The sequence below is a fragment of the Chaetodon trifascialis genome, chromosome 15 (genome assembly GCF_039877785.1).
Source record: "Chaetodon trifascialis isolate fChaTrf1 chromosome 15, fChaTrf1.hap1, whole genome shotgun sequence".
Lineage (NCBI taxonomy): Eukaryota > Metazoa > Chordata > Actinopteri > Chaetodontiformes > Chaetodontidae > Chaetodon > Chaetodon trifascialis.
The window spans coordinates 12,001,317-12,023,193 of record NC_092070.1 but is presented as its reverse complement, the minus strand read 5'-3'; the positions used below and the strand labels follow the sequence as shown (position 1 = coordinate 12,023,193).

The following is a 21,877-nucleotide window of genomic DNA, read 5'->3' as shown; positions in this document are numbered from 1 at the left end:
ATTCACACTGTAACAGCAAAAGTGTACACAACAGTGTGTCTGAGTCAACATGGATTTATTTGTTATTTATTTGGGATTTGGATTCCAAGAATAACAGAATTGGCAAAAACCCTGATGTGTGCAATATGTAAACCACCAATTATATTAATAATAATAAACCAAAAAATAGATTCATAGATTTATAGACAGAAATATACAAGCATACATCTAGGATAGTAATATGAAGAGAGAGAATAGTATGCAAAAGTTTGGCATTCATTTTGGAAAACAAAAATAAAAAGAAATGTACATTTATACATGGTCTTCATGTTTTCACAGTTTTTTGGTTGAACCCAAGGTAACCAACCCAATTTTCAAAATAAAGCATTCCAGGCTGACTTTAATGGCCTTTCCATGCATTAGCATATCAAAATAAAGTCCAGTAATTGGGACATATAGGTTTCGCATGCAAGTAGCATTCACTAGCATAGTTTATGATGTCAAGAGAAGGTTTACAATAGTTAACACCAAATCAGCTCTTCCTAGGTTCGCTCTCATTGTGCTTTCAAGTGATGTCATTTTGTAGTTTGCAGCCAAATTGTCTAGCATGTAGCATTGTCTAACATCATCCAAAATCTTGCATTTGCGTGGCACTTCCTGGTGTACACCATAAATCAAACACCACTTGAAAGCGTGGCTAATGGCTTGTGTAATTCTTAGGGCAGATTCACACAGTGATTCATTGACTGGAATGAGATGCATGACCCACAGCAAGCAGGGCTAAGGTAAGGCATCCCTGCATGCTGTATGTTGGTAGTGCAGGAGTAAATTCAGAGGTCAGGGCTGAACATGAAGTCCAAAGCTTGTCTCTCTGCTGCGGCCACATTTGGATGCCAGAGGTCCACACTCAAAATGACTCGGGGTCCAGCATCTGGAGGCCCTTTAGAAATAAACACAGATGCAATTTTAGGTTAAAATTTGGTAGCTGTGACATTCAACTGCTGGGAACAACTTGTATTTGTCTTAAATGAAACTGCATTTTTAATGAATAAATACCATAATGTCCCACTCACCCAGAAATACAATATACGGTCAAACAAATTACAGTAAAATTTGTTTTTCAAAGTTGTTTGTGATTCACCAACCCATGTGGGAGACAGTGTGAAGGAAGGAGTCATCAACCAGGAGGCAATGTCCCTCTGACCAGCACTGAGGCTCCCCTCCCACCACCAGCTCACACGAGGGTGGAGTCTGCAGACCTACAAAAGTGATGTCTGTTTTTAAACTTTGGGAACGAAATATTGTGTTTGCCCTCAGCTAAGAAGGCCATGCACTCCATTCCTGTCTCTGTTTAACACAGAGAGGATTATATCCAGACGGATCACCACACAAAATGGGCTAAGGGGAAATGATCCTCAACCCCGACCTACAAAGTATCACATTATGCAATGGTTTAGTATTTTAGCAGGTCATTTTCTTTTCTTTTTTGGTGTAGTTAAGTCTGACAACAATAAATGTTGGCCTTGATTTGTTTGAAACATTAGTTGCAAGGTGTCTGGCACACAGCATCCTATTCTTGGAGACACTGGCATGTGAATGAAGCAAACCTGCAGCAAGTGAATACCTTTACAGTCAGTCAAGGACTACCCTCTGTTTGATAAATGTCATGCAAACATATGTCACTAGACGCAGGAGGGTTTAGATGGTAAATCTGTATGTTTAAATATTACCAAGTTAATTTGATCAAGAGCACAATTCAGTAGATTTTTATTGGAAGAGTCCATTAGGTCTCTTAGATTTGTATCATATCAATGCAAATAAACCACGATGAATGTAATTCTCCTTGCTCACCAAGATGACAGCGTAGACGTGTATTGGTGGGACCATATGAGCTGCCAAGTGTCGCTCCAGGTCCCAGCAGCCAAAATCCAGCAGATCCCAATGAGTTGCTGCTTATGAACGTGCGTAGAGAGAGAAGTGTCCGGTAGGTGCAGGGACAGGAGCGACAGTTTCCTGCCACACAGACACCTGCACTGTACAAAGGAAACACTGCCTGGCCCTAAAAGAGACAATGACCTGCAATTAACACAAGACTCAGAGGAGACATGTACATTAGAATTAAACAGCATCAATCAATTTTTCCTCCTGTCAACATCAGGGCTTATAGATGGAGATTTCTGATGGAGAAAAAGTGAATGCTGTTAATAAAACCACTAAATAAATTCAACGTTTATTTAGATTTTGTTTTTATGTGCAAATCCTATCCAATAAACGAGACAATACTTAGATTCAGCTTGTTCTCTGATTAATGTTGTAGATGAGAAATTGTTCCTGACACCAAAGGCCATGCAGTTGTGGAACAAACTGGCGGAGATGTTTTATGTATTTTTAGATTCAGAGTTGAAGAAGATCATTGGTGTGATTCAGACACTTTGTTCAGAAACAAAAGCTTTGTAACCCAAATATCAGAATATTTAAACTAATGTTAGCATAGATAGTAAAAGTGACAATCCAGCTGGTACTTTCTTTCACACAGTACGTTCTGTAACAAATATTTTTACATTCTTTATTTTGTTTATATATATATATATATATATATATATATATATAATACAAAGCATGGGAATGTTTCTTGCTCTGCCTCTTTCTCATAGATTTTATTGAGTACCTTTGGTCCCAGACAGGTCCAGCCTAATTTTGAGTCAATGCCCCGCTGGTAAACAGCCTTGAACTCAGCCAAGATTGCACAGTAGTTGGCTTCCAAGACCTCAATATCATGTCGATGGGCATCACGGGGGAAGAAAGGAACACTTGGGACATCTGGCAGGAAGAAGAGATGAGGCTTCTGTATAGCAGAGTGCTCATTCAGTCTGACCTATAATGAGAACATTGAGAAATCAATAATTGATTCTTGACAATGTTTCCTTCCTCCTTCGTTTGGAGGAACTATTTCCTTGATATAAAAATTTCTGGACCATAGGTTGACTACATTTAATATTATGCAGTGTATGCTTTGAAAAGAAACCACAATGAAACGCAATATAATACAATGATGAATACCTCATATATACAAGATTTACTGCTAATAGCAAGCAGCAGCTTCAACTTGTACCTGCTCACGGAGGCCCTTATGAATGCGGCCCATGCCCACCCAACTGTAGCGCTTGGCATACTCTTGCAGTGCTGCATACAGTTTCTTGGCTTCTGCAGATGCCTGGGCTGGGAACAAGGCATGACTCAGCACTGGGGTGAGGTAGCCCTGTCCCTGCTCCTCATCCTCCTCTGTTTCCATGGAAATAAAGGGAGTAATTTGATCACTCCTGGACAGCTTGGATCGGGCACTGCACTTTGTTCCAGCACAGCTACCACCACGGGACATCATGGCCCGCCTTGAGCCTGACTTGAGCTTTCCAGCATGTGCGTGGCCTGGGATTGGCAGGTCCGAGCCCATCCGATAGCAGTGCCACAGAAAAAGTAGCAGCACAGTCCACAGAAGGCCACTCAGTGAATGGACACCCAACTCAGCATATGGAGGCAAGGGCAGCGTGTTCATCGACCAGTGCATCCTTTAAATTTGTGGGACACTAAAATACTGAAAAGGAAGCAGATTGAGGGATTAAGGCATGTACTGAAAAATAATCTTGAGTTTTTCAGTAAAATATGTCTTTACTGGCCAAGAACAAATTCTACCAGTGACTACAAGACTTGATTATGATGTTTTCAATTCGTGTTTTTTTTCTAACTTTATACAAATTACAACAGTAACTGTTCTTGGACAGTCTTTCCTACTGTGCAAATATATTTTTTGGGCTTATCAAAATGTTGCAGATCATGGGAAGAGGACAGCTTCTGTTTGCCAAAAAACAACCTAAAGGGAATGATGGCCTGTCCTGGTTTCAAACAGCCTCCTCTTTCATTTATTTTCTTTACTTTAATCCCCTGGAGGGGTCACACGCTGCTGATGCGTGTCCCAGCATGCACTTGGAGGAAATTAGTGAAACATTTAGGACAGGTTATCTGTCCATCACAGAGCCACTGACCCTTAGTTTAGTTGCCTCTTAGACTGACTTCATGGTGTTATGTAAGTTCTGATCTCGTTCTCTGAGCAAGAGCTCCTTGTTGTGGATGGACCTTGTGCATTGCACTGTATTATGCAATGTATCTTTGTTCTATTGATTGTTGTTACTGGATTTGATGTTGTTCTGCTTATGTGTTTAATGCTGCTATTTGACCAAGTGTTAAATAAAGGTCTTCACAGGACTTCACGGCAGTCAAACCAGGGCTATCCATCTGCACTGTTACCTTGGTTGCTAATTCAGAGAATCTATGTTTGTGTTAAATTCAATGTATTTTTCTTTGCCACATCAAGGTCTACGAAGAGGCTGTAGTTTAACCATTTATGAAAGGTTGCTATTTGTTGTTATCTATCTTGTAGGCTTCTTGTAGTTTTGCCTCAACTGTTATGTAATTATGATTCTTGTCTTATGAGTCATTGCAATAGACAGTGCTCATCGCTTTAAGTTGAAAAATGTTTGTCAATTACAATATTGACACTTGACACTTGTGTGTCTTGAAATGTAAAGTGCTCCAAATATTTGCAGAGCCACACGACTTATTCACTCGTGTCATCAGTGAACCAGATGTTGCATTTTGGTTGTCTATCGCCATGATTCACTTAGTTTAATATAACTGCGTGTGTCTGTGGAAGATATTTTTTTCTTACTATTTCCTACAAGCAGAAAACATGAGTGCGTGCACGTCTCTGTGCGCGGGTGTGTATGTGTGCACGCGTTCGGGTGTGTTTCAGGTGGGAGGGCTCTTTCCTAATAGGCTTATTCCAATGGATTCGTTTCGTAGATGCATCAATTACATGCTAAGTGATGATACTGCCCACTGCAAGCACAGCACGGTTACGCATCACAGAGATGTTCCATACATTGTAGACTTGGGTGTTTTTTTCTTTTCAGCATTCATTTAGATGTTGCTCTGCAGCAGCCCCCACAGCTCAGTTGGCTCGTGTTTAATGCCCGCGTTCCATGTTAGCGCAAGCATCCACCCATGAGAGGAAACCACGGCACAAAAATGTTCGCCATGCATACCGTATGGCACATGCAGGCCTCGACATGAACAAACACACAGTGCGTGCCGCATCTCACATCCCTGCCTGGTTACCTTAGTATAGCGTGGAGCGTTGCTTCGGACACACTTCAGCACCGTGCTGGTGGACAGCTCCTCCAGCGCACACAGACAAAATGTGGACGTCTCCCGTGCGCCGCTGCAGTTCCCGCATGCTGCCGCTAGGGCGCACCTGACGCTTCAACACAAATGCCCTCACATCATAGCCGAATGCGTCAACCACACGGTAACCAGCTAGGGGCACCTCACCAGCACAAACCCCGCCGTGTTCTCGGGGCCTAAAGCAACAGGATACAATCCAAGAAACAGCACACAGGACGCAGCCTGGAGGATAAAGGTAAGCGGCAGGCACCTTTCAGCCTTGCTGAGACGGTTGTCGGTCTCACGGTGATGATGACTGATGCCAAAAATCGTCCTCCGCACAAAGAGGGCCGGAGGAGGTGCGAGTGATGCTGCCTCGGATAGCCCCATCATTTTGTCACACACCAGGCTGGTAATTTCACCGAGGAAACGCCTCGAATAACAGCGGATGGGTTTTATGACACGTTGCCATGAACAGGTTTATGATAGAATAAGGATTAGAGTATACCTGTCGTCGGGGCAGGCACATCTGGTGAATTTTGGAATAGCGCATTTTCGGGCATGTTGTTGCAGTTTTGAGTGAGGAAATGCAGGGCGAAATCCTGAATATTTAACCTTATGCCGTGTGCGATGTGTACCTGTTTCCCGTTCATAGGCATATAAAATTAACTTGTATTAAATCGTCATTTACGCCTCTGCATAGTAAAAACTGAATGGATATTTTCCAGATTGTCTGAGCTGAGCTTTTACAGTATCAAATCGCAATGATCCTCTAATCCGAGTCATTACGGCCTGTGTGGTATAAACAACTGCTCAATACCTGAATTACGATAGATTTTGAAATTATATGACTAATACTTAACAATTCATTGCCACTCCAGCCAACACGGGTTATTTCTGTGCAGCCTGCAGTGATCACAAGCTACTACTAAGCAATGACATTACAGTACAAGATACGTGAATTATTCTATTTACATTATCACGTCATAGTTTGCCAATCAGTCTGCTCACTTCAACCTTCTCAGGTCATCCAGTTTCATCTAAAGCCATGGGGTTCACACGCCTTGCTGTCCTGCTGTCTGCCACCATGATCCACCTAGTTTCAGGTAACTGTGTGTGAGTGCATGTGTGCTCCAGTGCATGGCCATTTGTTTTCCAGCCACAATCATGGACTAATGCGGAGTGCTTTGATTATCTCAAGTCGACAAAACTTATTTTCTCTGCAGTTTGCCCACCATGTCCGGCTAACTAGGTTTGTTTTCATTTTCCAAATAACAAAACAATAATTAGTCCTGACTATTTCAGGCATGAGCTTTATGACTCCTGAGCCTGATACACCACCAACATCAACCCCAGACTCTTACCCTCTGGGTGATCTGATCCATGCTGCCCTGCAGAGCAAGGAGTACTTAGGAGAGGCTTCTGCAGGCACAGGTACACCAGCGCAGGCCTTTATAGCTCCAGTCATGCAGCTACAGTACAATGTGGCTGATTGCTCCTTGGAAGTGACACACGTTGAGTTGAACCTTTGGACTCTGCAGGTACTACCACCAACCCAACGCAGGCTGTGCCTGGACTTGGGCAGACTGAGTCCACAGCGACAGTCATATCACCAGGGCTCCTCACCACAGCTTTAAGTTCCTCTTCTGCTGCCAGCCAGGCAGGATCAAAGAATACCATGTCCTCACTCCCCATAGAGGAGGAAACAACCACCACCCTGATCACCACGACCACCATAACCACAATGCATATGCCAGGTACTTGCATGGAACCACCTGGTTTCCTCTGAGTCTCAATTCATTGTTTATTGCAAGTTATGTGTCTGATAAAGTGATGTGACAGAAGTTTGAAAAAAGAATTCAGATTCTCACCTGTGGAATTAGAGGTGCTCAGGTTTCGTTGGCGTGGCGTCGTATTCCTACTGAATGACATAGGCTCCCATCGCAACTTCGGTCATTTGTGCTTTCTGCCTCTCTTTGAAGACGAAGTAACAAGGGCATCTTGACAGACGAGGTAATGTAAAACATGTTGTCATAAAATATTCATAATCAAACGTCAACAGGTCACTGTGCATTGTGAGTTACCTGGAAGGAAAAAGATTTACATGTTCTTTAGGTATTTTAGAAAATTGCAACACTTACATAACCAGCCTTTAAAGACTTAATGTAGTTTTTTAAGTTAGTGAACATAGCTACATGCTATATGCAGCTATTTACCTTTTACTGTACCTGCTAATCATGTGAGGTGACATTCTGTAACATATTCAGTACCCAGATTTTCAGCTCACTGCTAATGTTGGAATATTGATCTAAGGTAATGATATGAGTCGATGCTTCTGGTCTTCTCTGCAAAAATAATGTGGTTCTTGTATTTCTACATTTCAGGACCCATGCCTCAAATGTTTGGAAGCACAATGCCACGAGTGTAGACACTGAAAATTTACCAGCTTGAACTGCTATGAGAAGTCTTCTGCCAGAGGAAACAGAGTATAGGACAGTGAAGGGGTCACAATCCAAGATCTATATGCCTCTGTGAAATTGACTTATGATGTTTATTCACTACCTTCAATAATCAGTCACAAAAGACAAGGTGTATGGAGATAAAGAGATTAGATTAGATAGATTATGATCCTTTGAAATCAGTGAGATATGAAACACACAAGAGGGACTTGGATTCTTTCGCATGTGATGTGTCTGCTGCCATGTGAGACGTCCGCAGTTGTTGTCCTCTTTGTTCACATTGTCACAGAAGAATCTTAATAAATGGCAAAGTCTAAATATACTTGTTTGTCTTTTAGTGTCATTTAGTTATTCATTATTATCAACAAATTGAATCAGTGGGCAGGAAAACATTTTATAACTGAATACAGAGCAACTGTAAATGCGATCATCACCCCTGTTATTGTCTCAATATTGTAAGAAGAGAACCATCAATTTGACAAATCAGTCAGTCAAGAATAACATCCTGACCAGAAAGCTAATCAGGAGTGGTGGAGAACAGAATAGCCTCCTGTGTGAATGATTGTCAGAAATGGACTTAAGTGAGACAACATTACGGCGTTTCCTTTGGCTGAGCTGCCTGTGCAGCTCTTACTGCAGGTGGATGAGAGCTGTTACTCATTCTGGTCATGAAACAAAAGACACCATTACAGCAACGGCTACAAACAAGAGTTGAGGAAATGTGATTGAGTAGATTGGAGGTGTGTCAGCTGATTTGGACATAGAAATGTCAAGAGATGAATGATCAATGAGGTGTGTGTGAGAGAGAGACACCTACTTACTATGTTGTTGCATTGTTTTTATTGTGTTTTCACTGGGAATTATCATTTCAACCCCCCACAAAACACTGTCCGAGTGGCTAGGAAATGTCTCAAACGTGTCCACTGGTCATAGCTCTCTTGTCTGTACAGTAAATATGAAGTTACAGCCGTAGCTGGTTAGCTTAGCTTAGCACAAAGACTGGAAACAGGAGGAAACAGCTTGCCTCTGTCCAAAGGTAACAAAATCCACCTACCAGCGTCTCTAAACCTCAATAATTAACCCTTGATACCTTGTTTGTTTGAGCTGTACAAAAAACAAAGGTTAAAAACAACAAATGACCACTTTAAAGACTATTTGCTGGACGAGTTCTTGGCTGTGGCTACTAGCTGGGCAACCAGGCATTTACTGGCCAGTGCCAAGAAATAATCCATCATATAAGTCCCAGTAAAACTCATCCTACACTCTCTGCTAAACTGATACTAACCAGCTGCTGTATTTACCATACAGAAATGAGATTTCTGTAAATTTTGTCATCTATCTCTCAGCAAGAAAGTGAATGTGTAATGAGTGAGTGTAAATGTTGAACTATTACTTCAAGAATTTCAACTCTGAAATGCTCACTATGTGTTGTATAATAGGCATAACTTCTTGTACATTCTCTGCCATGAAAGAGTAATATGACAACACACAAGTCTATCTGCTACACTCAGATCCTTCAATTACAGAGAGATGCTGCATTTAAGTGGCCAGATTTTTCACTTTCTCCTACTTGTCTGCATGCTCAGTTAACACTGTCAGCAGTTACTTTATGGCAACTTTTTGAAATCTGCCATATAATTGAAAAGTGTTGGGTTGCTTTACCCTTATTGATGCTTCTGCCTGACACTTTTTTGTTGCTTTTCATTGTTAGTCAAATGGACTGTGAAGCCCTTTCCTCTCCAGATGCCATTTGTATTAAAGGTGGTGGTCAATAATTTGATTCTACCGAAGCATAGCAGCAGTTTCAGTCAGTCATGCGGTCAATAAAATAATTTAATGTAGGGTAATCCACCACATCAGTGCTACACCAAAGGCAGTGTTTCAGTTCAGCCAGTACTCACTGGTAGGAATTGCTTCTCATTTTTACCCAATTCAATTGGTGTACTGTTACTTACAGCTGCATACTGCCAAGCAGTGATGATAAGCCAGGCCCAGATTTGATTTCCCTGGCCCACGAGCCCAAAGAAGAGCAGAAATGTGATGGTCCTTTACCCTTGTCTGAGGTGAAAAATGCAATTATACTCAAATTAGTTGCCAGTTTAATGGTTATTGTGACAATATATGTACTGAAGAAAACTGCCACACAAGTAATATGTGAATATTTTGCTTAATAATGTGGACCTTAAGACACATTTATTTTACCATAATACATAGTTTCAGTGTTTCAAATGAATTGAGATACACTGCAATCTTTCCATGAAGTAGAGGAAGCAGTAAAATTACCCCTAATTGATCACTTTGCTCTTTGCTCACTTTGCCCCATTACACAAACATTACCAATATGGAGACACCTGTTTTATCCCACTGAAGGACCAACCCAAACAACAGTCAAGGATGCTATTTCCATTTGTTACAACTTTCATAATACTACATACATACTTGACAACTTTCACAACTTTACTTTACGCTCAGGTCATGATATTTTCCTGGAGCTCAGCAATGCTTCCCTTTATCCTTAAGATATTCTGATGATTTGCACAGTAGGGGTGAGCTATTCTGGCATCAGCAATGACTATGATTTGCATCTTTCACCACTGACCTACTTGAAAAAGATGAACAGCACAGGACAGTTTTGAGTTTTGCGCTTTTTGTCACTGAGGGATCCACACCCAAGAAGTCCTCTCTAAAATCACAGAAAACACTTATGTGAATGCTATTGTTAGCTTGCTTTTCTCCATTCCTCAACAGTTAATGCATTTCTATGCACACCAGAAATCCAGTTTTAATGTGATCATAGCGATAATGGCAGCCAAGCAGTCTGACCTCTTGGGTTATAATTCTTGTCAGTACCAGCCAGACACAATCGCTTGCAGGATCAAGGTCTTCCTTTCAGCTAACTAAATCACCACAACATCATGCTACATCTGACAGCAGTAGAAGTATGTGTGGCCCAGCTGCACCCTTGAGGGAAGCTTTCATGTAATCATTTAATTCCAGTACAAGTACGCATGCCTCAGTTAATGCAGAGCCGTGAATAAATCATGTGCAGCCAGCACCAGGTATTGTGCTTGCTATGTGCTTTTAACATGTTACTGATAACAACGAATTCTTCATAACTTCCTGGTTTATTCAGTGGAGTGCATGTTCACATCACTGAACGCCTTCAGCAGTCCCACCAGTCCTCATGCAAAATAAATAAATAAGGTTGCAACAAGATCATGCAGAAGAAGTAATGTTTTTTAAGTGCAAAAGATTTAGTAGGAGCATTTTTGTGACATGAAATGTAGCCAAATGTAACTTAATGCAACTTTAATAATAGCTTAAAAACACCTATGGCAACCCACGAAAGAGTCAGTAGCAGTAATGGGAAGGAAAACACTTTTACGGGGATGAGCCTTGCTCCTTGATTGCACGATGCCCCTTGATTCCAAAAATCCTTCCACTGGCTGTGAAAATAGCAGCTTAAAAAAGTGATATCTCACCAAGCCCTTCAGCAAAGTACCTGCACTATATTAATGTGAGTCATGCAGTTGCCATAACAAAGTCTATATGTAAGTCTGCTTAAGCTTTGCTGTATGAAGTGAATTTAAAAAGCATTAGATGTATTTCTCAACAAACACGTCTTTAGCTTTTCTTCTCCTGTCCTTTCCCTCTTATCACAGTACAATGCAATGCGACTTTGTCAGCGATGGAGGACGTTGTTGAGTCACCAGATCCTGCTTCATCGTCATCTTTTTCCCCTCTGGAGTGCACCTACAGTATCACTGTGTATGCAGGTTATGGTGTGGAAATTCAGGTAATGTGCTACAACTCCTGTGAATCCGTAAACATTCATCTTTTCAAACATGAACCTTTATTCAAAGACTTTTTTCCACTGTAAAGTAGTCAATTTTATGAAGTGTAGCTAAAGCCTTTACGTGATCTACATGAGTGAAAATGTGTATAGAAATTAGTGCTTATTTCATGTGGTCTCAGATATGTGTTAAATCAGAAACTCATTTTTTAAATGTACTAAGTGTAATAAATAGTGGCAGGGTCTGTGGCCTTTGTTGAGACGGTAAACCATCTATAATTAGCTGCATTTTAATAGAAAACATAGCAGTAATCACATGGGAGTACACTATAATCCTAATAGTAGGAACGTTGCAGCAGCAGTATGGTCAATCAGCCACACACTGTTAACTTTTAGCTAATGAGGCTCAAGTGGAATGTTAGTTAATTAAACAAAGCATAGACAATTCAAAAGATGGTGACATAATGCCTTATTAAATTAAGATCATTTAACACAGTGCACTCTATTTATGTTTTTCATTTGTTCATCTTAAGAGTGTAATATTTGCATAGAAAAACCTCAACACACTACTGTATCGCATGTGTTAGATAAGGCTGTAGAAGAGTCATTATTTCACTTGTTGCTTTCTGGCAAATTTATTTATTAAAGATAACTGCTGGAACAGGTTGCATGTCATCATTTCCTCTTTTTCCCTCCAGGTGAGGAAGGTGAACCTTTCTAAAAAAGAGTCCCTGACCATCATGGGTTATGGAGGTTTGGGACCAGAGCTCTTAGCCAACGAGACGCTGATGCGAGAGGGTCAGGTGATTCGCAGTACAACTAATCAGGTGTACATACACTACCGCAGTCTCCAACAGACCAACCATGGCATGTTCAGCCTTCATTACCAAGGTAAATTAATCCATCAGGTTTCATAAAATAACTACAAATAGCAGGTCTTTTCACTGGCCCCTTGGACTTATTTTCTTATTATACATTAAGATAATTTTAGAGATTTGTGAGTGTTAGTCAGTCATTTATTTAGAATCATGAAAGGTTTTGCAGATCAGAGTTCAGTATCTTTATAAAATGAGGACCCATAATGATAGACGATAGTGGTGTTGGTGAGCAGGCAGCCGGTAGAAGATGGCCAGGCCACCTGGGACAGTCTGATGATCGTGGTATTGATGTGGAAGGTGGAGGGAGAGCCAGAATGACAGCCCACACAGGGATCTGAATATTTAAAGGTCATCGTACAACTGTTTATTTCATAAAATGTGGAGGGAAAGCTGAAGTGATGCATGAACCATGTGAGTGAGAAGCTTGCTAGAAGTTGAATAGCAGAAGAATATATTAAAATATCAGGGAAGAGGTTCTTTTTTTAATTGTATCCTCAACATTTTGTTCTCCATTTTCCAAAATGTGTCATCGATATCAACAGCCTTTCTGCTGTCCTGCCCATTCCCTCTGTCTCCTGAGGGAGGTGGAGTGACTGTGACGGACATCCATCCTGGAGGTCAGGCACACTTCCACTGTGATCCAGGCTTCCAGGTTCGCGGCCATGAGGTGGCCACTTGTGTCAACACAACACAACCACACTGGAGCACTCCAGAGCCACAGTGTGTCGGTCAGTAAACTGACTTAGACTTGAATTAAATGTAATTGGTTATAATACTGAGTCTTTTGAACATCACATTTGGGATGTTATTTTTCCTTAGCCGTCTCATGTGGAGGGTGGATTCGTAATGCAACAGTGGGCCGGATACTGTCTCCACCCCCTCCATCTGTCAGCAACCACAGTAATGGAAATAACCTTAGCTGCCACTGGTTAATAGAGGCCAAAGAGGGACACAGACTCCACCTACACTTTGAGAGGATTGCACTGGATGAAGATGATGATAAGTAATATTGTGTTTCCTCTTATCTTATCATCCGAGTTCATTTTCAAATTTCACGTCCCTAAAGCTGCCAGATGAATGATAGACAGTTAGAAAACAGGCAAAGAATGTTTTAACCTGTATGTTTGCATCTTTGATAATTCTGGCTAATACATTACCCAGAAAGCAAACAGTGTTTTTTCTCCCCAGAAAGGCTACATAGATTTTTGTTTTCTTTTTTAATTTCTCACACAGCACTCATCATTTAATGAATGGCAAAACATTGGAGCTCATTACAATAAATAATCCAAAAAGAAGCTGTTTATTTCATATCTAAAACTGCAAAACAAACCCTTACAATTAACATTGAACTTAATGAAAACTTCCGTTTACGCATTACAAAAGAAAAACATGTTGCAATATCCTCACCAAAGCAAAATGTTTTGATTCGACACCAGAGTTGTATACGCTACAGCAGACTTGTTGATCTGCTATCAACGCACATTCACACATTCCTCATCTCTCGAGCTCACCGTCGGCCATCTTTGTGGTTTGCTCCTCTCAGGTTAATCGTGCGCAGTGGAAACAGTTCCCTGTCTTCGCCGCTCTTTGACTCAGATCTGGATGATGTCCCAGAGCGTGGGTTGCTGAGTGAGAGCTCCACGCTGTACCTGGAGCTCACAGCTGACTCTTCGTCCATCCCTCTGCTCCTGGCTCTGCGATACGAGGGTGAGCGGAGAGACTTCAGACTCTCAGCCTGCATCCTTTTCCGTACAGGACGTCTCAGCAAAATACAAAGCAGCGGCAGGGCTACACGTCCTTCTGACCTCATTATTGTGTAATATTCACTGCTTGGGTCTGCCTAACAAGTTCGATTTTATTCATTACAGAATTACCAAAAAACACCAATTATAAGAATTCAAAAGCCTCGAGGTGATTCGTCACAGGTTATTTTAATCTAAAAAAAAAACAAAACCTCTTTCAAGGCTAACCTTTTCAGTTTCGATAAGTTCTTGATCATTTTGTTGGATGTGTTATATATAATATCTAAAGCAGGAACAGAGTCTAGCACACCAAGACTTTTTTCTCATTAGTTTGTTTTTAAGAGGACCATAATGAGGCACATGAGTGCTTACTGCCTGCCCACGCTTCAGTGGGATTTATTTTTGGCTTTGGAGACGCTCGCTGCTGAAGCTTTTAGCGTCTTACACCTGGGCTTTTTCTAGCCAAGAGATTCTGGGTCATCCCAAGTGAGAAGCTGCACTCCCTCCTCAATTAAATGGCAGTTTAATGTTGTCAAGAAGCCGAACAACTACCAGAAGACAAAAGCAAGATGTAGGGGACAGGGAAATGCTTTTTTCTCCAGGACAGACATGCTGTGCCTAATTTCTTTTTGTCTGTCTGTTTTTTTTTTTTTTTTTTTTTAGCTTTTGATGATGAACACTGCTGGGAGCCCTACATGCCCCATGGAAATTTCAGCAGCAGTGACATCACATATCAGCTGGGCACCACCGTCACCTTCGCCTGCTCTCCGGGCTTCGTCATGGAACAAGGTTCGGGGACGATCGAGTGCATTGACCCCAGCAATCCCCACTGGAATGACAGTGAGCCTGTGTGCAGAGGTGAGTTGCAGGGCTGAGTTTCGGCTTAATTTCAAGTAAGTGAATCAACCCTCATCAGTTTATGAAATGTAAAAGTTTGTCATTTCTCTGACCACAATTTCCGACACGGGCTGTCGTAAAGCCATTTGATTCATTCAAAATCAAAGGGTGCCTGAAGTGTGAAGATGTTGTAGCATGAAGGCTGCAGCCACGCTGACTGTGTCATCTGCTGATCTGTTGGCATGCTGTGAAAACTGAGAGCTGCAGAGAGACTGTGGCAGATATGAAACTGGCAGAGACGCTGCTCCGGGTCAGGCACTGGCTGAAAACACAGGTGCTACGTTTTCAACCAAGCAATAAAGACAGTTTGAAAGCCATATGCTACGCTTTCTGCTTGCAGGAAAGCACAAGTATCTCATACACAGTGATGCCATGAAACTGCACGGATGTGTAACTAATGGGAGCTTTAAGTAAGCCGGCGCTGATCTCTTCTTTAAGAGCTCTATGTGATCTACATCATCTCTACTTGATCACTGTTTATTTTCTCCCCCTTCATTAATATTTCATGTTTCTCCAGTTGCTTTCCGTTTTCCAGTTCCTGGTGTTATTCCTTCAGACCTTCCATCATTCTCTCTCCATCGTCTCCCAGTCCACGTCCTCACCTCACTTTCTCTCCTCTGCTCTGTAAGCTCTGTGTGGAGGGGAGTTGACCGAGCCCTCGGGTACTATCCTGTCTCCTGATTGGCCCCAGAGCTACTCCAAGGGGCTGGACTGTGTATGGCAGATCCACGGCAACGAGGAGAAACGCATTGAACTGGACGTCCAGATGTGAGTATTGCTCATTTAAATTGACATTGCCTTTAATTTTCTAATTGGTGGAACTCAAAGGCTTGCTGAGGTGTCGCCTGTATTACGTACATGTACTGTATAATGACCTGGACACCAACAGAGCCAGTGATCCAGCATTGTGTTTCACACACTGAATCAAAATACTGGATATGTTAATCCCAGTCGGCAATCTGACAGATTTGTAGGAGTGCATGTTTCAATAATTCATGATACAACATTTTGTATTATTTGTTCTTCCAGCCACAGATGGAAAAATATCTTACAAATGTTGTACCCCTGTACTGCTGAGCATTGTTTTTAATATTTGATTTGTTTCAGTAAGGTATTTGTTGTTTGCAGAAGCACTATGCCCTTCACACAGAATGATCAGATGGTTGTTGTTTCATATGTCAGATAATCTCACACGAACAACATCTGTAACCTGGTGGGTGCCAAAGGTTTGCCATGCAGTGTATGTGAAGAAAGGCTGTGATGGGAGATGGTAGAAAAGCTTTCGATGACACAGAAATGCAGAAATGTCATTCAGTATTCATTCAGTAATTCAACCAACACCCTGTGTCAGCATTAATTCATGCGTGCACCACATATATACAATTTGAACTTGTCTAATTGCAAGTTCACATTGTGATAAATGTGCATTTACAGATTGTATATCGATAAGAATTTATATATATTTAGAAAAATAAGGTACATAAATTGTATCTTATGAAAATAGCAAATGAAAGAAAAGGAAGATAATATCATGTTGCAGCTTTATGTAATCCTTTCCTCTCTGTTCTGTGTACTGACTAATAAAATGCGTCAGGTGGGTGGACTGCCGTCTTAAAAACAGAGTATCTCTAAAGTGAAACCTCTTCTCTCGCTCTCACTCTTTTCTTTCCTCCTTAAAGTTTAAACATCCGCCACACGGATGTGCTGACCGTTTTTGACGGACGTGATCTCATGTCTCATGTGATCGGACAATACCTGGGGTCCAGAGAGCGTTTCCAGGTTGTGTCTGGGGGGTCAGAGGTCACCATTCAGTTTCAGAGTGATCCAGATGATTCCAGTTTCATCCTGAGTCAGGGCTTCCTCATTCATTATCGTGGTAAGTTTTATGGCTCAAAGTGTGAAAACCTTGAACCTGCACATTTTTACACTTAAAGAACAACGCAGCAGGCTCATGCAGAAATCTGTCTCTAACAGCATAAGTGAGGTCTGCTGCTACTGAGTAAGAGATCACAAGCCGTTCTAATGTCTTCCATTGCTCTCTGTCCCTGTCATGCAGAGGTTGAGCCGAACGACACCTGCCCTACCCTCCCCCAAATTGATTTTGGCTGGATCAGCTCATCCCACTCCTCCCCTGTGAGAGGCAGCGTCCTGACCTATCAGTGCCAACCAGGATATGACATCAGTGGCTCTGACATCATCACCTGCCAGTGGGACCTCTCCTGGAGCAGCAGTCCACCTACATGTGTCAAAGGTGTGTCTCAGACGTTACACATCCAAGTTTCATTCACGCTTAGCTTAGTTTAGCTTAGTTTAGTTTAGCTTAGCTTAGCTTAGCAGAGTGAGTGGCTAGCCTGGTTCTGTCCAAACACAACAAAATGCTCCGTCTAGCATGAACCACATCAGAGCTTTTTGTTTAACTCCAAACAAAAACTGAAGCTTGAATTATTCATTTAACTGTTGTCAAAAGCAGCTAAAGCCGCCATCATCCATGCTGCTATTGCCCCTCTTTTTTTGTATTGAACACTTTGTTCAATGGCAGGATTTAACTGCTCTCATGTGTCTCACTCTGTCCCTCACAGTCCAGCAGTGTCCTGATCCAGGAGAGGTGGTAAACGGAGCACGCTCGGTGCGTCCTGAAGCAGGTTTTGCAGTTGGAACGGTTGTCCGTTTCTCTTGTAACCAGGGTTATCAGCTGGAAGGTCCCAGCCAAATCTCCTGCCACGGACGAGACACTGGCACCCCCAAATGGAGTGACCGCAGTCCAAAGTGTGTCTGTAAGTCCCTTCCCTGGTTTTGTCTGTCTGTTCATGATGCTCATGGCTGCAAGTTTGGAAATGAAAGCAGACTCATGCCTGTTCTGTGTGTGTTTTTGTGTGCGCTGAACAGTAAAATATGACCCCTGCCCAAACCCCGGCGTCCCCGACAATGGCTACCAAACCCTGTACAAGCACAGCTACCAGGCAGGAGAAACTCTGCGTTTCTTCTGTTATGAGGGCTACGAGCTTATCGGTGAGGTCATTATCAACTGTGTTCCCGGCCATCCGTCTCAGTGGAACAGCCCACCGCCCTTCTGCAAAGGTAAAGGTTTTCGCTGTGTCAGCATTTTCTGCTCTGGGCTTTGTAACCATGTTTAAGATCAGCTGCCTTTTTCATTGAAGCATTTAGAATAAAGAACATAAAAACATGGTTGTGAGATCTGAAAGGAGCTTTTAGGACCTCCCTGTGTAATTTCTAATCATTTGTTTAGTTTCTCTTTCTCTCCTCTTCATTTCTCACAGTGGCGTATGAGGAGCTTTTGGACGATCACAAATTAGAAGGTGATTTCTTTTCCTTTCTCCTGTTTGTAATGTGTATAAGGTCAAACAGGATCTTAAAACCTAATATTTTTGCCAATTTATTATACTCTTTTGTATATCAGGTACATCACCTTCTATAGTTGATTTCATTTTGTACCTTTTTTTATTGTCCATTTATTCTACTTGTTCCATTTTATTCTGATGTTGTAATCAGAGAATTTCCTGAACATGGAATCAATATAAAGTCTTATCTTATCTTATCTTATCTTATCTTATCTTATCTTATCTTATCTTATCTTATCTTCAAAGCCAGTCAACATAGGATTTGAATTCTGTACTTTGGCACCATCTAGTGGTGCCATTACAAAAGACACTGAGATAGAAGCTGCAACAAAAATAAATGTTTTTATTGTATTTTTAGAAACTTTTGTAACAGCCAACACTTCAGTGTATCTCACAAAATATGTAGTGTAATTAATGCAGGAAAAGTCGCAACGAGTTTCTCCAGATTTAGCAGCCTGTGTTTACATTTAAGACATTTTCGATTAATAACTAATTCAAGAGCACAGTGTGAACAGAGGAGCGTCACAGCTGATGAAAAAGCTTCTTTTTGTGATGACTTTTCGACTGTTTCACAGTGTCCCAGTCATTCGAGCCGTCCCATCAGATCCTGAGCGAGAACATTGCTTTGGCGATAATTCTGCCAATCATCCTGGTCATCCTCCTGATTGGAGGAATTTACATGTACTATACAAAGTAAGTGCGCTGCACGTGTGGCATTGAACCACACACACTCGTCCATCTCTGTATGGGTGACCACAGCTTTTATTCTTCTTCTCCTCGCTTCATCATAACGTATCCACTGCAGCCTTTTATTCATCTGGTTGCATGTCTTTGTATTTCCTCACTCACAGCATATGCAGACTAGAATGGAAGCCGCTCTTCTGGAAGTCACTTTCTCACACACACTCCTACAGTCCCATTACAGTCGAGTCCGATTTCAACAACCCTCTGTATGAGGCAGGGGTAAGTATAAGGCTCAGACGTCAAACTTTGCTTTTTAGATTTTGTCTTAACTGTTATTTTATTGGTTGTTTTCTCATGTTGACCACAGGATACACGGGAGTATGAAGTATCCATTTAAAGGAGAAAACATCTTGAAGAGAATTTAAAACCGCTTTTGGAAAAACAAATTTCTTAGTATTATACGGCCTCACTCCCCTTTTATCAATCATTTTAAGTTAGATTTCAGTTTTACCATCACTGTATTTATCCGTTGTGGAAGTGCTTTATATTGATTTGTTGCACTGATATGGTGGTCTGCCAAACGTGTGTCCTACTTCACGGTCCAACTGTAACTTCTGTATCATTCGGACTGGTGCCTTACAAAGGGTAAGAAATTGACTATAAAGGGAAAAGAATAAGAGTGTGCAACGCATGTGAGCACGAGAGGGGGAAAGGGTGAACGGAAATGGATTTAATTATCGAGTTGAATTATTATGAGGCCAAAACATCAGAGAACTTGGCAATACTTTATTTGTAACCATCAAAGGTTACAGTCATGAGTGTACAGCACATGCTGAATGTTTTTCTTTTCATTTTTACAGTGGCTCATGTTACTTTTTACAAAGTGAAACCATAAAAGGGAAGAACACTTTCATTTCTAACATGGAAAAAGTTTTGTGATCAACACGGTCATTTCCTCTCTTCCTCACTTTGTCTTTCTCTCTCTGTACAACAAATACACACACACACACACACACACACACACACACACACAAACACACAAATTGAATGTAAATATCTGACTTAATATTGATTGAGGTTGATATATATACTAAATTATATATATATATAAGCCTCATATATACACTTATACAAGGTGGTGGGAGGTTATATATTTTCATTATATATGTAATGAAAATTCAGTGCCAAAATATAATGTTAAATAATTTAATGTCCCTAAGTGTTCCATCTGTTGTTGCAATACTGTTTACACAGACAGTGTTTATTTTATTCTTCGCTGTTGCTGGCGTGCAGCGTCACCCAGTGTCACATGACATATAGGAAAAGGTGAGGACATGAATGTCATTATGCTTAGAGCATGCACTGATTGTAAATTATATTGCTTCTGCTCAATCTTGCCATTATCATTATAGTTATTGACAGTTATCATTGTTATCAGATTTGATGTTGTATGCACTATGTTGATGAAAAATTACAAACTTGGCTGCTTGCTGTGATGCATTATGTATTTATTTACAACTGATTGTTTGAACAGTGAATGTAGAGTCATTCACTGTGCCAAATGAGGGATCCCGCAGACTGTTGCTTTGTAGACTTAATTCTTCTCTTATCATCAGTAGCATTTCTTTGCTTCATATATGAATACACTGTTTTGAAGGCAGTAAATTATTTGCTGAACTGGAAATAAAGTCTGTTGAATGGTGTAGAAACTTGTAGAAATTATCTTTTATGTTTCCAAATAACAAGTCTACACCTACATTTTTGCATACACAAAACATTTACCAAACAGACATATAAATCATCCATAATGTTACATAAAAGTACTGTCATGTGTTTTAGAGATAATTTTGATAATTTGTGGCTTTTTCTTCATAGAGAAGGACAACAATTCAATTCAATTCAATATTCCTGTATTAGTCCTGCAAGGGGAAATTCCAGTTTACAGCAGCACCAATAAAGCGGATAGAGTAGTGTAACAAGTGTATGCAAATTAAAAACAATAAGTATATACAAAAGAGTGGAATAAAAAATAAACGTCATCTCAAGAAATTAGAAATAGTATTTACAGACTGTTATGACATCTGCATTGACGCTACCTTACGCTACGAATACAATATTGCAGCTCCTCCTTCTAACCACTGGAAGGCAGTAAAGAGCCACAGCTACGGTCCACAGTCATCTGCAATTAGGTTGCCATGTACGTGAAGATGAAGTGATCTCCACACCAGAAAACAGTTGTTAAACCAACGCTTTACTCATATAATTAATGTCAAGTCTAACGTTACCCCTTTTATTTGTAATAATCACAAGAATAAGGAGTTACACGTAGTGATACTAGTTACAAATAGTGATATTCTAAACATTAATACTAACAGAATCAGTCACCGCAAACGACTCATGTACTAGTAATACGACCTTCACTCACTTTATTTTATATTTAAGTATTTAACGGAAGTGCATTCATACTTTTAGTATACATTAACGCTAACTTGACGAATTTATAATTGCAGTTTGTAGTTGTGGCCACAAGATGGCAGCAAACACCCATCACTCTAAATGTACTCAGGTCACAGCCATCTGCCGTGGTTATAAAAAAAAAAAAAAAAAAAAGCAGTTAGACGTGAAGACTTATTTCAAGAGAACTTTTGTTGAAAGGTTACCGTTATCTGTGATAATGAAACAAGTCGTGGCTGTATTAAAACGACAATACTACCGTAAATGTGCATTCGCCGCAAATTTAATTGTAATATTGTAGTTCCTTGTTGTGACCACCAGAGAGCAGTGCATGCTTAGCCACATACACGAGTCAAAAGTTAAGTCAAAATAGTGGCTGGGAGTATGTAATACTTTCGGTCATCCCTTTCAAAAT

At 40.9% G+C, this 21,877-nt stretch overlaps 2 protein-coding genes across 2 annotated transcripts; one reads left to right on the top strand and one right to left on the bottom strand.

Annotated features, from left to right (window-relative positions):
- Positions 1–37: 37 nt before the first annotated feature.
- asphd1 (aspartate beta-hydroxylase domain containing 1) lies at positions 38–5,597 on the bottom strand. Its single transcript, XM_070980359.1, has 6 exons — positions 5,152–5,597; positions 3,092–3,571; positions 2,648–2,854; positions 1,831–2,038; positions 1,125–1,238; positions 38–919 (listed from the first exon to the last, which is right to left on the bottom strand). Exons 2-6 carry the CDS (start codon positions 3,542–3,544, stop codon positions 810–812), a joined length of 1,092 nt encoding a protein of 363 aa, XP_070836460.1. The 5' UTR covers positions 3,545–3,571; positions 5,152–5,597; the 3' UTR covers positions 38–809.
- sez6l2 (seizure related 6 homolog (mouse)-like 2) lies at positions 5,301–20,717 on the top strand. Its single transcript, XM_070980358.1, has 19 exons — positions 5,301–5,452; positions 6,222–6,302; positions 6,502–6,630; positions 6,738–6,953; positions 11,318–11,451; positions 12,147–12,339; positions 12,869–13,054; positions 13,146–13,329; positions 13,870–14,033; positions 14,732–14,926; positions 15,595–15,733; positions 16,645–16,841; positions 17,022–17,216; positions 17,545–17,739; positions 17,852–18,043; positions 18,244–18,282; positions 18,900–19,017; positions 19,176–19,287; positions 19,376–20,717. The coding sequence occupies exons 2-19, from the start codon at positions 6,245–6,247 to the stop codon at positions 19,403–19,405; spliced, it is 2,676 nt and encodes an 891-aa protein (XP_070836459.1). The 5' UTR covers positions 5,301–5,452; positions 6,222–6,244; the 3' UTR covers positions 19,406–20,717.
- The last annotated feature ends 1,160 nt before the right edge of the window (positions 20,718–21,877 follow it).

Coding starts and splice junctions, on each gene's coding strand:
- asphd1 (XM_070980359.1), bottom strand. CDS start 3,544: ATGCACTGGTCGATGAACACGCTGCCCTTGCCTCCATATGCTGAGTTG. Junction 2,039..2,647: donor GGACCTGTCTGGGACCAAAG/GTACTCAATAAA, acceptor TGTCTCTTTTAG/GGCCAGGCAGTGTTTCCTTT. Junction 920..1,124: donor TCACACTGTCTCCCACATGG/GTTGGTGAATCA, acceptor TTATTTCTAAAG/GGCCTCCAGATGCTGGACCC.
- sez6l2 (XM_070980358.1), top strand. CDS start 6,245: ATGGGGTTCACACGCCTTGCTGTCCTGCTGTCTGCCACCATGATCCAC. Junction 6,631..6,737: donor AGAGGCTTCTGCAGGCACAG/GTACACCAGCGC, acceptor TGGACTCTGCAG/GTACTACCACCAACCCAACG. Junction 13,330..13,869: donor CTGGATGAAGATGATGATAA/GTAATATTGTGT, acceptor TGCTCCTCTCAG/GTTAATCGTGCGCAGTGGAA.